Below are 12,590 nucleotides of genomic sequence, written 5' to 3' on the forward strand. Positions count from 1 at the left end.
TTAATTGTATTTTAAAATCAAAATGCATTTAAAATACCTAACCAAACCCATGGGACAAAGGTTTTCAATTCTACCTTTACTGAACAATATAGAAAATTACTTAATAACAAACAGCAAAATTTGCATGTTTGGGCACAAACTCATATATCACTTGCATTTGAAAATTCAATTAATTTCATCATATCGCAAACTTTCCCTCAAATATGTAAAGTATGTACCTCCAAGTGATCCCAAAAGTTGGCCTTGGGGATGGATATGGCCAAATATCCAAGGCAGGCTTTGCGTTATAGTTGAAATAGGGAACTTCTCTGATCCCTCCTTTTCTGGCCAGCTTTTTTAAGTCATCATTGGGTAAAACAAATATGCTCTTTTTACTGCTTTTGGTAACAAATTTTCTATAGGATGGTAAGGCAGTCCCAGAACGAGTTTTTTTGGGTCTTGCAAATTTCATTAACTTCACTTTGTCTTTTGTAGAATACTCTTTGCTGACAGTCATGGAAGTCACCAATGTGCCTTCAGGGGTGGTGAGCGAATCGGTTACGGTTGTTGTAACCACTGTTTTACTGTGCTCTTGCACAGAAACGACATCAACGTTGCTGTCTGTAGCCGGAGTGGTAAGCTTCGTTACCGTAGTGGTGGTGGTTACTGTGGATATGGCACAGTTTTCTGTAGATGACACTACCGTTTTCTCATCATTTGAAGCTACAGTCTCTGCAACTTTAAACACAGTTTTGGATTCTGTAGACACAGTTGATGTTGTGGTAGTCACTTCAGTAATAACAGTTTTTATTTTACTTTCACCATTAATATTTTCCATTTTATATGTCTGTACACCATTCTGATCAGCAAAGTCACTACTCAAGCTAGACTCCTCACAGGAGGTTACAGGTGATGGGGCAACTTTCTTATCCTCAGTTACTTCAGTTTCCATAGATTCTGTTTCACTATTTAAGTTATTTTCTTTACAGACAGTATGCGCTGGCATGGAGGCAGTGCCAACAAAGGCAGATCGCTCAGGAGAAAGCTGTTTCTCATCAGTTTTCTGCACATACTTGAGAACTTCATCCGGTGGCTGAAGACTCTCTCCAGATTCAAGCTCAGGTGAACTCTGCAGATGTGACTTCGAGTCCACATTATTTTTGTCCTTTGTGTCCTCTATCATGATATCACCATTCATGAATGGTTTTACTGAAGATTCCTTAAAAGTCAATGGTTTTATTTCGTGTTCTGGAACAGATTTATTAATATTATTAACTTTTGGTTCAGTATCACCTCCTGCCTTGGCTTCACAGGTATCTTTAACTAAGCAGTCATCCTTTAATACTTTAACGTCATTGTCTTTTCCGTTCATTTGAAAAGCTGATTTTTCTTTTTCTAAGTCTGTCTCAGTTCCTTCATCTTTATTATTCTTTTTGTCAGTAACACTATTTAGATTTGTCTGATCAAGGTATTTGTTTACCGTATTTGTCTCCATTTTCAGTTCCTGACCCTTCTTTTGACCATTAGCCTCAGCTCGTGTAGAGCTCAGTAAATCCTCATCAACTTCTACCCCATCCATGTGTTCCAGGGTTTGACTTTCAAGGTTTCTTTCAGAAATTGGCTCTGTTTTAAATGTTTCTAGATCTTTACTGACCGATTTTTGGTGAAACAGAATCTTGTTTTCAGATTTGCTTTCAGTCTTTACTGGAGCAATTTCTTCCTCCATTTCACTTTCTTGAGAAGACACTGGTTCAATATGGCTTTTTGTCATACAATTGTTTTCTGGATCTTTGCCCTGCTGTTCAGAATTCCCTTCTGAATCTGTTTTTACAGGAGTGGCCAGAGCATCTTTTCTACAGCTGCTTTCAGGTACCACCGGCTCTAAGTTGTCATGTTCCCGCTGAGATACTCTGGTAAGAGGTTGTTTTTGTTTCAAAGGTTTTTCACTGGTTTCTGAAACATCCCATTTAATTCTACCTTCTGCATTCCCTTGTTTCAAGCCATCCACAAAGGAACCCTCAGACTCTCCAAGAGCCTCTTGTCCTCGACACTTAGCAGCAGTCATGGGTTCACGGTTGTTTTCCTTACCATCATTCTGAATGGAGCTTTCACCTTCACAGGACCGAGGTGAACCTTCATCCAGTAGCTGGCCTTCTGGTTTTGACCGCCTGTTAGTCAAAGGCAAAGAGGGTTCATCTAGCTCACCGGTTTTGGTACAGGAGGAGATGCTGCTGATCGGCAAACAGTCCTGTTCTGCGTCTTCGCTTTGGGTCTTATCTGAAATAAAGGTTTGATCTGGAGAAGACACATCAAACTGGCTCCCTTCTTTTACTTTTCTCATTTGTAGCTCATCTGCGTTCTTCTGGGGGCTTACAGATCGAATGCCTACAGTTTTAGCACCAGCCTCCAGCTTCATCCTTTCTAGACGTTGTTTTTCTTCCAGTGTAAACTGTTTTATTCGCCTCTCCAGCAGTCCATCTAATTTTGATGATTTTACTTTCCTTTTGTAGCAAGTCCTTAAGTGAAATCCCTCGCTGACGTTGATTATATCCCGCTTACAATGACTATCCTCATCTTTTATGGGGGATTCAGTTTTCACGTCATCTACATCCATAGGTTCTTCCTTGATGACTTTATTATTTTCACCATCGATTTCTTTTTCCACTGTGAAGAAATAACTCTGAATCAGTAAATTCCCCTTACAACAAATACCAAACTACATTTTTACTTAAAGTACTAGGAAATAAATGAACCTTTCAGCATATTAATAGGTAAAAAAAAAAAGGAACAAGAACTTTAGACACTACTACAAGGGATAATAAGAAATCATTTAAACTGAGACATCTTAAACTTCTTGACAAAATCTGTTACACATTTTTTCAATAGTTATTTGAGGTACTGTGCTTTTACCCATGCAATGTTGTAATGAACAGCTAGTTTTACAATAACTTAAGTATATCACCTTTGTCTTTTGCATGATCTAAGTTTTCAGAAATTGTATCAACTTCTACTTTTTCTTCACGGGACTTTTCCTCTTTCACTTGTACTTTCTCCAACGTTTGTGAAACATCTGCTTTGTCTTTTGCTTGAAGATCATGAGAGTCCTTTGTTCTGTCTTTCTCTGTTTTTACCTTAGTTGGACCTTTTCGTTTATCCAAGTTGGATTTTTCATCTTCGCTCTTTGCTATTAACAAATCAAATGGTTTCAATTATTCAGAATACTTTTTTTACACTGCTGCATTTTAATGTATGTTAGTTTACTTCTCAAATCATTCACACATCACTACTGAAATTCAGAAATATAATTAGGTAAATTAAATTAATATATAAAATGGTAACACCATAGATTGAGCTTAGTGCAATACTGAATTAAAAGAAATAAATATCTAAAAGCTCACCAAACAGAAAACTGTTTCATTTACATCATTTTCTCAGGAGCCCACATTCAGCTTTTCTTAAAACAAAACCCAGCCAAACCAAACCAAACAACGCTTCTCTGGAAAACTATTTGTAACAAAGCCTACATAAGAAATATCACATGCAAATAACTAACTGAGTAAGGAATAAAGCAGCAGTATGTTAGTAACTATGTAAGAAGTGCAGACACTTACTTGGTAGCAACTTCCGGTAATTTGCATTCGTATTTCCAGGTAGTTTGGGCATAAACCTGTGGACATGTGTTTTACTAATCCAGCTCCAGCCACCATATCCCGTTACTCTATATTCCTCTCCTTTTTGCTTCCAAACCTGTTAGATATTTGTAAAACAGTAGTTTTAATGGTGCTATTTGCTGCATTATTAATGTATATGTTCATTTAAAAACCTAAGATTATTTTTTAAAGAAACAAAACCTTTAATTTAGTCTTTTTCAAGTTGAAGTATATTTGTGAAATAAACTATGTAAAGTAAAATATATATCTGATGTTAATTAAATTGATTTTATCATAGTAACATCTAAACCCCATATTTATTTCATGTAACAGTGAGACTCTATTTACCTAAAAGCTGAATATACAAGTTTTTGAATCAAACTGTATGTTTGTTACAACAAATACATTTAAAGCAAAGTACCACCCCAACAAAAGTATTAAATACCTACTGTAGTAGAATATAGAGGTTTCTATAGTAGTTCCCATTGTATTAAAGAACCTTCCAAATTAAAGGTAGCTACGCTAGGTTTTTTTGGCTAAGGGGAGTGGGGATGGGAAGGAAGCACTGGTCAGGGATACCAGTAACCACCTAGAACCCTCCCATTAGGAAAGGCTGCATTTTGCAGACAAACATCTGTCAACTTGGGCAGCATAACTAAGAGCATAATACATGTCAAATTTAGTTCAGACCAAGATTATATGCTTGAATACAGGAAAGCTGGGGAGGGACTTTTTACAGGGGCGGGTAGCGACAGAACGAGGGGGAATGGTTTTAACTGGAAGAAGGGAGATTTAGGCTGGATATTATGAGGAAATTCTTCACTGTGAGGGTGATGAGACACTGGCACAGGTTGCCCAGGGAACTTGTGAATGCCCCCTCCCTGGAGGTGTTCAAGGCCAGGTTGGACGGGGCTTTGGGCAACCTGGTCTGGTGGGAGGTGTCCCTGCCTACAGCAGGGGGGATGGACTGGATAAGCTTTAAGGTCCCTTCCAACCTAAACCATTTTATGGTTCTATAACACGTGGGCATGGTTCCTACTCCAATAGCAGAGAAACACAATGACATTAAAATTTTAAGTATAACACGAAAACAGAAGAAGAGTAAGAAATCAACAATTTCTATATTTTCTTTCGTTCTTCGCACAAAAGAAAACCTTACCTGATGTTTGACAGGAAAGGTGTATTTCACCCATGTAGCCTGCTGCATTGTTTCTTCTTCTTCTTGCTTTCTCTCTTTTTTTTTCACTTTCTCCTTTTCTTCTCTTTCTATTGCTGTCATTCTGCGTAATCTAATAAATATAGAGTAAAGTGCATTTAAGTACAGGATCTCGTAAGCAAATATAAGAAGTTGAAAACCAGCATATACTACCCCTTTGAATAATTTTAAATATCTGAAGTTAAGAGTGAAGTCCAGTATCAGCTTATATGTATTACTTGCAACAGGAACACTCCTTTCTTTCGCTATTTCAGGAAAGCAAGCACAGCTGCCTGCAACTGTGTCTAACATCAGACACATCTCACTTCTGCTTCTGTGACACAATGAGAGACTAAAGACAGCCTCCACTGAACTATGTTGAAATTTACTTTTTTTAACTTTACTTTTCTAGTGTCCCAAAATTTTATTACTTTGAGTCTGTGGCCCAGATGAAGAAAACAAACTTGCTTTGCAGGTGCAATGACACTGGTAATGTATTTTCAGTGTTTCTGGTTGAGAAAAAACACTGCAAGTGCTAAATGACTGACTAAATTTAAACATAATTCTGACAGGCTTAGAGGAACAAGTAATTGTAACACAAAGTAAAGCTCTCATGTTCAAAAATATTTTAATGTTTATTTATTTTACCTAGTGTGTCCCAATGATTCCCGCCAGATTGGCAGCATGACAACTGGTTTAATTGCACATTCCAATATTGCCAGTGCTAGTGCAAATTCTCTAGGTTTGCTGCACATCTGAACAGCCTTAATCCAGTTAGACCTAAATTGGAAAAAGAAAAAAACCAAACCTGAAACATATACATGCATTAACACAGCATGCTATGTTAATAAGATTTAATGGGGGGATAAAACCGCCTATACTTCAACACTTCACTCAAATGTGCAATACTTTCAGCCATCCCTCACAAAACGCACACGTTATCTTATATTTCAATTTAGTGAAGCACGGTGCTTGGAAAGAACTGATTTGATAAAACAAAGACCACTGCTTATTAATACTCTTAGCAAAAACACAAGTAAAACAAGATAATATATATTATGTATTATATATTATGTATTATAATATCATGTATTAATTTACCTGTGGGAAGCCCAGTTAGGGTGAAGGAATGATGCCGGGATATTGTTTTCTAGCTGAATAATAGTTAGCCTCAAAGTAGATATGGTAAGAACTTTGGACCCATGTACAGACCCATTCCATTTGAACTCTCCAGCAGGAGTCAGGCAGAATTTATGCGAGAGATGTCGTCTCTTGTCGTGGTCTTCCCTGTGCTGGTGCTTGTTCAATGCGAATGAATTGGTAGCATACTGATTATGGTAAACACGATACTTCCCCTCTTGCCCTAATTTAAAATAGTTGTTGATATTTCCTTTCATTACAACTTCCTTCTTTGTGTTCATTCGGGAGACTTCACCTTGAGAGTTTACCACCAGAACCTTGTGAAAGAAAGAATGATTTTAAAGATTCACTCAACTTTCAAATATTTCTATTTACTTATTTATGATTTATGCTGATTGAACCATCTATATATATAAATTAATAAAAATACCTTGGATTAGTCTGTAGAAGTACATATATTTAGTAGACTGAATAAACAGTCATGTACTTCATCAGCGATTGTATATAGAGTTAAGATATTCCCAAACATCAACTCTTAACTTTTAAAAAAAACCCAACATCCAGGCTCCTCAGAAAGCCAAACAGGAACCCATTTTGCTGCCCTGAATTATCCCTATTGAGGCAGACAGCTTTAGGAAAACAGCTTCACTAAACTTATGTAAGCTTTCTGTCAAACCCCTCTTTGGTAAATCACAGAATTCATACATGCAGATAAGCAAACAAACATCTTTGACTTTAAAAACATGACATGGAAAACATCACTGGTCTAATTACTCATAACCGAGTTCCAAATTTGACAGGTTTGTGAATAAATACATTAAATGCTAACTTACAAGAAAAACCAGTTAACAAAACCAAAATTAATGCAAGAAACAATAGGCAGACAGCTAACTGCACCAAACTCTGAACATTCAAGCACTTCTTTCCTGAAGAAACTGGGCTACTTAAAAAGAAAAAAACCCAAACAAACACATACAAAAAACCCATCAGAAAACCAACAACCAACCTACAGCCATACAAAGAAATGTATACCAATTGCAGACACTTGAGAGAGATTTCACTTCAGTCTGCATCAAGCAGTGCCACAGTTTTGCAACGGCTGTCTTTAAATGACCCTACTCAGCCAGTACAGATTTGTTATGAACTGGAATCACGCTACTCAAACAATAATCAAACACAAACTACTGTATAGTTGTAGTTTTGGCACACCAGTTCTGAGATTTGAAGACAGAAGTGGGAGAAAACACATATTACTGGCTACACAGTAGATAACCCTCTAACTTTTATGACCAGCACATTAAAAGAAAGGAGGTGCACTGGGTCACTGTCATACCACTCTGTAGACAGCAACTAAAAGAACAAGAGCAAAGGAGGAGGAGGAAAAAAAGCTTCCTGTGATACTACAATTTCACCATTTGCTAATTTATTATTACTGCTTTTATTTTGAAGTACCTCCATAGTCTGCCAAAATTACTTTATTTTTAAAGACATTAACAGTTTTCTAAAACAGTTTTCGTACTTCTTTGAGTTTTCCAAGATGTGCACAAACCTCTCTGCCTTCTTTATATAACTTATTTGCTTCATGTGCTGCAGCAGCAACCTGCTGGCTTTTCATCTGGCTCAACTTGCTATCTGGATTTCGTAATCTTGTGAGCATTCGCGTCGAACCTGGCGTGCCTTTTCCTGCGCCTGGAGAATCACTTCTTTCCCCATTAGATTTCTCTCCTGCACAGGAAAAACAAAAAAAAGGCTTTCAAAACAAACTTAAAAACTGGAAGTTTTCTACTGATGGATAGGATTTATAAAGTAAAAAGATGCATAAAATGCAAGTTAGAGGCATTATTATTACTATTACCTATGTCTTCTGAAGCCTGGGATCCCCCCTCTCCATTTTCAGCATCATCAGGCGTCTTAATGGAGTCGTTCTGCCCAGAGCCCAGCTCACTACCATTGCTGTTTTCAACATCCGCCTGCAGCGCCGATGCACTGCTGTTGCTAGGGATCATTTGTCCAGTTTCTTCTACAAAAGAACAACTTCATTTTTAGCTTTTGCTTTTAAATTGGATCAATGCAGTTTTTCTCTAGTTTTAAATTTTTCATTTAAAAAAAAAAAAGCCAGATGAACATCTTTTGCTGGACTGGAAAGAAATATCCATAAAATATTAATTCCCTCCAGAGTGCTGCATCCATGAAAGCATTTTTTGTTCTGTTTCAAGCAGTTTCAACTTTTACAGCTCTGAAGAGCTGGAATTCATACTTGGATGAAATACGAATATAATTTAAATACAAGACAATCTTTTTTTCTATAGATGCACACACAAAGAGCCCTCTCCTGAGACTTTGTTTTGCTTTTAGAATGCAGATTTCATGAGACGAAATTTCCTGCAGCTCTTATGATTTTCTGACTTTTGATTTCCTTGTGCTTTAGCTGTTCCTCAAAGCCTACACCTTTCAGTTCCCCTCCAGTTTTCCACCGAGTCTTTGATTGCCTCTTCTTCAGCACATTAACTCTGAGAAACCTCACAGATTTCAGTTCAATTGGCGTCACTCTACCTCCTCTGCAAACGTAAAGTATCAGCCTCTTTCTTACAATCTGATGGGTCTAGATGTTGCTTCAAGCTCAGGAAGACAAACAGGTTCTTGGTCCTTAGCTGTTCTCGGTACTGTCTTGAGCATTTATTTGACTGCAGCACCAGTGAACTGCAGCTACCTAAAAGAAATCACTCCAGCTCCCTAGGAAGAACAAGTCACCATCCCTCAAAGCAGCAGCATCTTCTGGATTTTGTGCAAAAGAAACACAGCTTAGCTGTTGAAAAAATACAAGATTTTTCTGTTTCAATAATTCTTCTAAAATATCGGGGATTCTGTTTTTATTAAGGAAGGTGACTGAACAAAACCTCCTTTTTGTGAAACACTCATTCCTAGCAGAAAGACGATCAGGCGAATATTCTAGGATTGTTAGAAGACCCCTAACCTGAATGCATCTTCATTTCTGACTTTGCCAAGTGGCTGACCACCACTGTTCAATCCATTTCCCATTTTACCAAGAGGAAAAATGCAAGTATTTATGGTGCCTCCTATTTGGAGCAGAGTGCAGCACCCAAATTAAACTCTTACTAAAAGACTCATATCTAAATTGCATTTAACAAGGATGGTGACAGACATTCTCCTCCAGCTTTGCATTTTACCTTTCTATTTCTCTCTGGGGGTAGCTGCCTTACCAATACTGGTTCAGTATCTCTCTCCCCCTCTGAAATGAGGGTCTCAAACTGAAATTTCATAATAGGAACATAAGTATTGCTATGAATAGAGTACGTTAGACTCGAGGAAGAACCTTATCCACACACACAATTTCCTAAAAAAACCCCAAACCTCCCACTAATTTAAAAGTAAGCTAGAAGCTCTGGAAGGAGAAAAGTACCTGTGAAAGTATAATAAAGAAATAATGATAAATATGTAAATGAATCTTTAAAAAAGAACATGAACTCATACATGTGCCTGGAGCAAAGTGATAGGACACGCATCTTTTCCATTAAACCTCTATAAATAACTACAAAGTTATTTTAACTTTAAAATGGAATTAAAAATATGAGAACAGGCAAAAATATTTGGTCAAATATCTAAAATGTATGCTTTTTGTCCCATGCACTAGGACATTTTCTGTATTAAAAAAGGCCTCCAGATTATAGATTAACTTTCGCTTTCTTCTCCTAGTAACAAAGTTTATCACAAGGTTTGGATGTGTTCACATTTGCAAGTTCAAGAACCGCAGTTTGTATCTGGAGAACTATTTCTGTAGGAGAGAAAATGTTTACTACCACTTTTAAAAACATTACACACCAAGTATGGCTACATCACAGATAAAAGTACTTTTCTAGTTTTAAGAATTGAAAATAAAACTGTGATCATTGTAACAGTAATCAGCCATTTGGAACAACATTTGTAGTAAAGCTTATAATACAATATAATCCCAACTGTAATAGAAAATCTTTCTGAAATAGTCCACGGATAATTTGTGTTACATCTAATCAAGTCCCGTTTATTCCTAAAGTTTTTGGTTTTGTTTTGGGATTTTTTTAAATTAAATAATCTATATTACTACTTTTGAATCACTGACCTAGCAGAACAAAACATGTTAAAATACAAGAGCCTCTGTGCCAATAATTCTGACATCTCTTTAAAATTCCTAGCATGACAATTTTAAGCTTGACATTTCAGTGCAACAGTTTACTCCCATGAATGAAAATACTTTGTTGTTAGTACTTTACACAGTAAATGAGAGGTTAAAATAATAAACAAGCCAGAAGCAAATTAGAATTTGAAATAAACTTTGATAGGAAGCTAACAATCATTATGGATCACTATGGAAAAATAAAATATACAGTAAATAGAACATAAAAAGCTCAGCCATATAGTCATCCTTGGAAGGTATGGAAACAATGCTAACGTCATGGAGGACCACAAATTTCAAGCACTAGTTCCAAGAAAATTAACTTTGAAATGTTAATGACAACGTAGCAGTAAAGGATGGCACTGCAAGCAAACAGCATGAGTGATGTACGCTGCGAATGGTTTTAGCGGACAAACCAGAGAGAAAAACTGAACAGATTCCCCAAACTACAGAGGCATCGGTACCAGTGCCCTCTGTACCTGAGAGTTCCTGAGGGAGCTCTGATGCCACCTTCTTCTCTGCCACGTTGTTGCTATCAAGGGTTTCTGACTGACACCCCACTGCGTTCTTCCCTTCAGAGCAACTAGTGTCTCCTGCAGAGCGATTTGTGGTGCTGTCATCAGTGCTTGATGTCACAGAGTTACTTTTATCCCCAACGACTGTTGCCTCTACAGTAAAACGCACAACAAAACTTTAGGGATACTCTTTGGGATGTCTTAGGATGTCATTTGGCATCATCCATAGAAAGCAACTTCAGCAGCTTTGCTTGTCTGTTTGACAGTTTGATGTTTTTCAGCATTTTCTCTTTTCCTTTTTATCTATGAGATAGCACTGTCTTAGAATCAAGGCACAAACTAATTCTGATGAGGAAAATAATGTTAAAAATGATGTAATATTGCTTACTACAAACAAGTTGATCACAGCCCGTAAGTGCCAGCTGTACCTCAAGCCCAGGTATCTACAAGCTAGCTGTATTTAACTTGAAAAGTAGGGAAACTGGTGAAATAACTTAGCGACAATTTTAATATACAACCACAAAGGAACTGACAAATATCACCTACTACGTAAAAAATAACTTAGAGAATCATTAAAAAAATAAAAATCACATTAACATTTCAAGAAATGTGAGGATCTTAACCGAAGATTCACTTTCCTGAAGTGAAGTTGTTAAAGCACAGTCATAGTTTCTTTACCTTCTGTTTTCACTTTTTCTGTGTCTTGCTCAGTGGGTGTTTCCTCAATTTTATCTTGGTCTCCGGATTCTTCCTTGCTTCTATCAGCATCTGTTTGGTCATTATCAGCATCACTTTTGGCCTTTTCTGCTTCATCCTCTGCTGTGGTTTTATCTTCCACTATTTCTCCTTTTCTTGCTCTGATAATGTCCAAAATTTCATCTACAAGAGAAAGTAAGTTGTCATCAACAAACAACAAACCACCACCTACAGACCCACTGAGCAGAAACAATGTGACATAAATACTGCTTTTCAATGAGATAAAAGATACCATCCAACTTCTTACCACTTTTCCCCACTTAGAAACAATTCCACATTATTGATTTCTCAGAACTATGCATTTATATGGTCATGACTTAAACCCACTTTTGAAACAGCATATCTAATCTCCACATCTTCCCTAGAACCAAAGTTCAAACTCTCACAGATTTATATTGCTACTTATTGCTCCAAGGTAAATAAATTAAGGTAGTGGGGAATTGCAGAGCAGATAGGCATTCTTCCACACTTTCCATAACACTGGAGCAAATATCAGAGCGCTAATATTTTTGCTGCTCCAACTTTCATTTGATTGTAAAACGTTTATGAGATAATAAAGAATCTGAATCATTCAGGACATCCTGGAATACACGAAACATAGGCCTGCAAGAAATCAGCACTAAGCAGCCATGCTGGTACACCTGCACAATGCTTCTCCATCATCTTCTATAAACTTCTTATAATGAAATTAATATAAATTACTATTTGATTCAAAGTGCATCATCTATTCCCAGTAAACAAAATATTCTTACCATTTGCTGCAGAAAGAAAAGACTTGTTGTTGCCCCTTGCTTTGTTAGTAAGGTCTTCTGTCACATCCATGTGCCGATGAATTTCCTCACGCATTTCTTCCAGAGTTTTGCATAGGTCGGCTTCCCAGTAATCTTTGTCCAGGCATTCAATTAACTCTGCCAGCTGTATCTTTGTGCTATAGTACCAGATCTTCTTATCTTTCTCACTTTCTGAATCTTCCTCTCTGTAAGAGTATTTAAAAACTATTAATCGTAAAAACCTAGATAAATGACAAAGGTTAATAGCAGCCTACTTTCGGCAGAGAACTAGTAAATGCCAATACTCAAGTGTGAATAAGCAAATTGCACGGGGACAATCATATGCACCCAGTTTAGTACCCAAGTACTCCTTTCTTACTTCCCCTTTCTTCATCCCCTCAGAGGTTCTCATGA

At 37.1% G+C, this 12,590-nt stretch overlaps 1 protein-coding gene across 1 annotated transcript in view; it reads right to left on the reverse strand.

Annotated features, from left to right (window-relative positions):
* BPTF (bromodomain PHD finger transcription factor) overlaps nucleotides 1–12,382 on the reverse strand; it is a gene marked incomplete at its 5' end in the record, with an annotated part of 34,077 nt that extends 21,695 nt beyond the window's left edge. Inside the window, 11 exons of the mRNA XM_010185014.1 lie at nucleotides 219–2,643; nucleotides 2,942–3,163; nucleotides 3,591–3,726; nucleotides 4,789–4,918; nucleotides 5,473–5,604; nucleotides 5,926–6,281; nucleotides 7,514–7,689; nucleotides 7,820–7,984; nucleotides 10,615–10,803; nucleotides 11,329–11,529; nucleotides 12,159–12,382. Coding sequence (XP_010183316.1) covers nucleotides 219–2,643; nucleotides 2,942–3,163; nucleotides 3,591–3,726; nucleotides 4,789–4,918; nucleotides 5,473–5,604; nucleotides 5,926–6,281; nucleotides 7,514–7,689; nucleotides 7,820–7,984; nucleotides 10,615–10,803; nucleotides 11,329–11,529; nucleotides 12,159–12,382 — 4,356 coding nt within the window. The remainder of the gene's footprint in view (nucleotides 1–218; nucleotides 2,644–2,941; nucleotides 3,164–3,590; nucleotides 3,727–4,788; nucleotides 4,919–5,472; nucleotides 5,605–5,925; nucleotides 6,282–7,513; nucleotides 7,690–7,819; nucleotides 7,985–10,614; nucleotides 10,804–11,328; nucleotides 11,530–12,158) is intronic.
* Nucleotides 12,383–12,590: the final 208 nt, after the last annotated feature.

Source organism: Mesitornis unicolor, unplaced genomic scaffold (genome assembly GCF_000695765.1).
Source record: "Mesitornis unicolor isolate BGI_N332 unplaced genomic scaffold, ASM69576v1 scaffold4735, whole genome shotgun sequence".
Classification (NCBI taxonomy): domain Eukaryota; kingdom Metazoa; phylum Chordata; class Aves; order Mesitornithiformes; family Mesitornithidae; genus Mesitornis; species Mesitornis unicolor.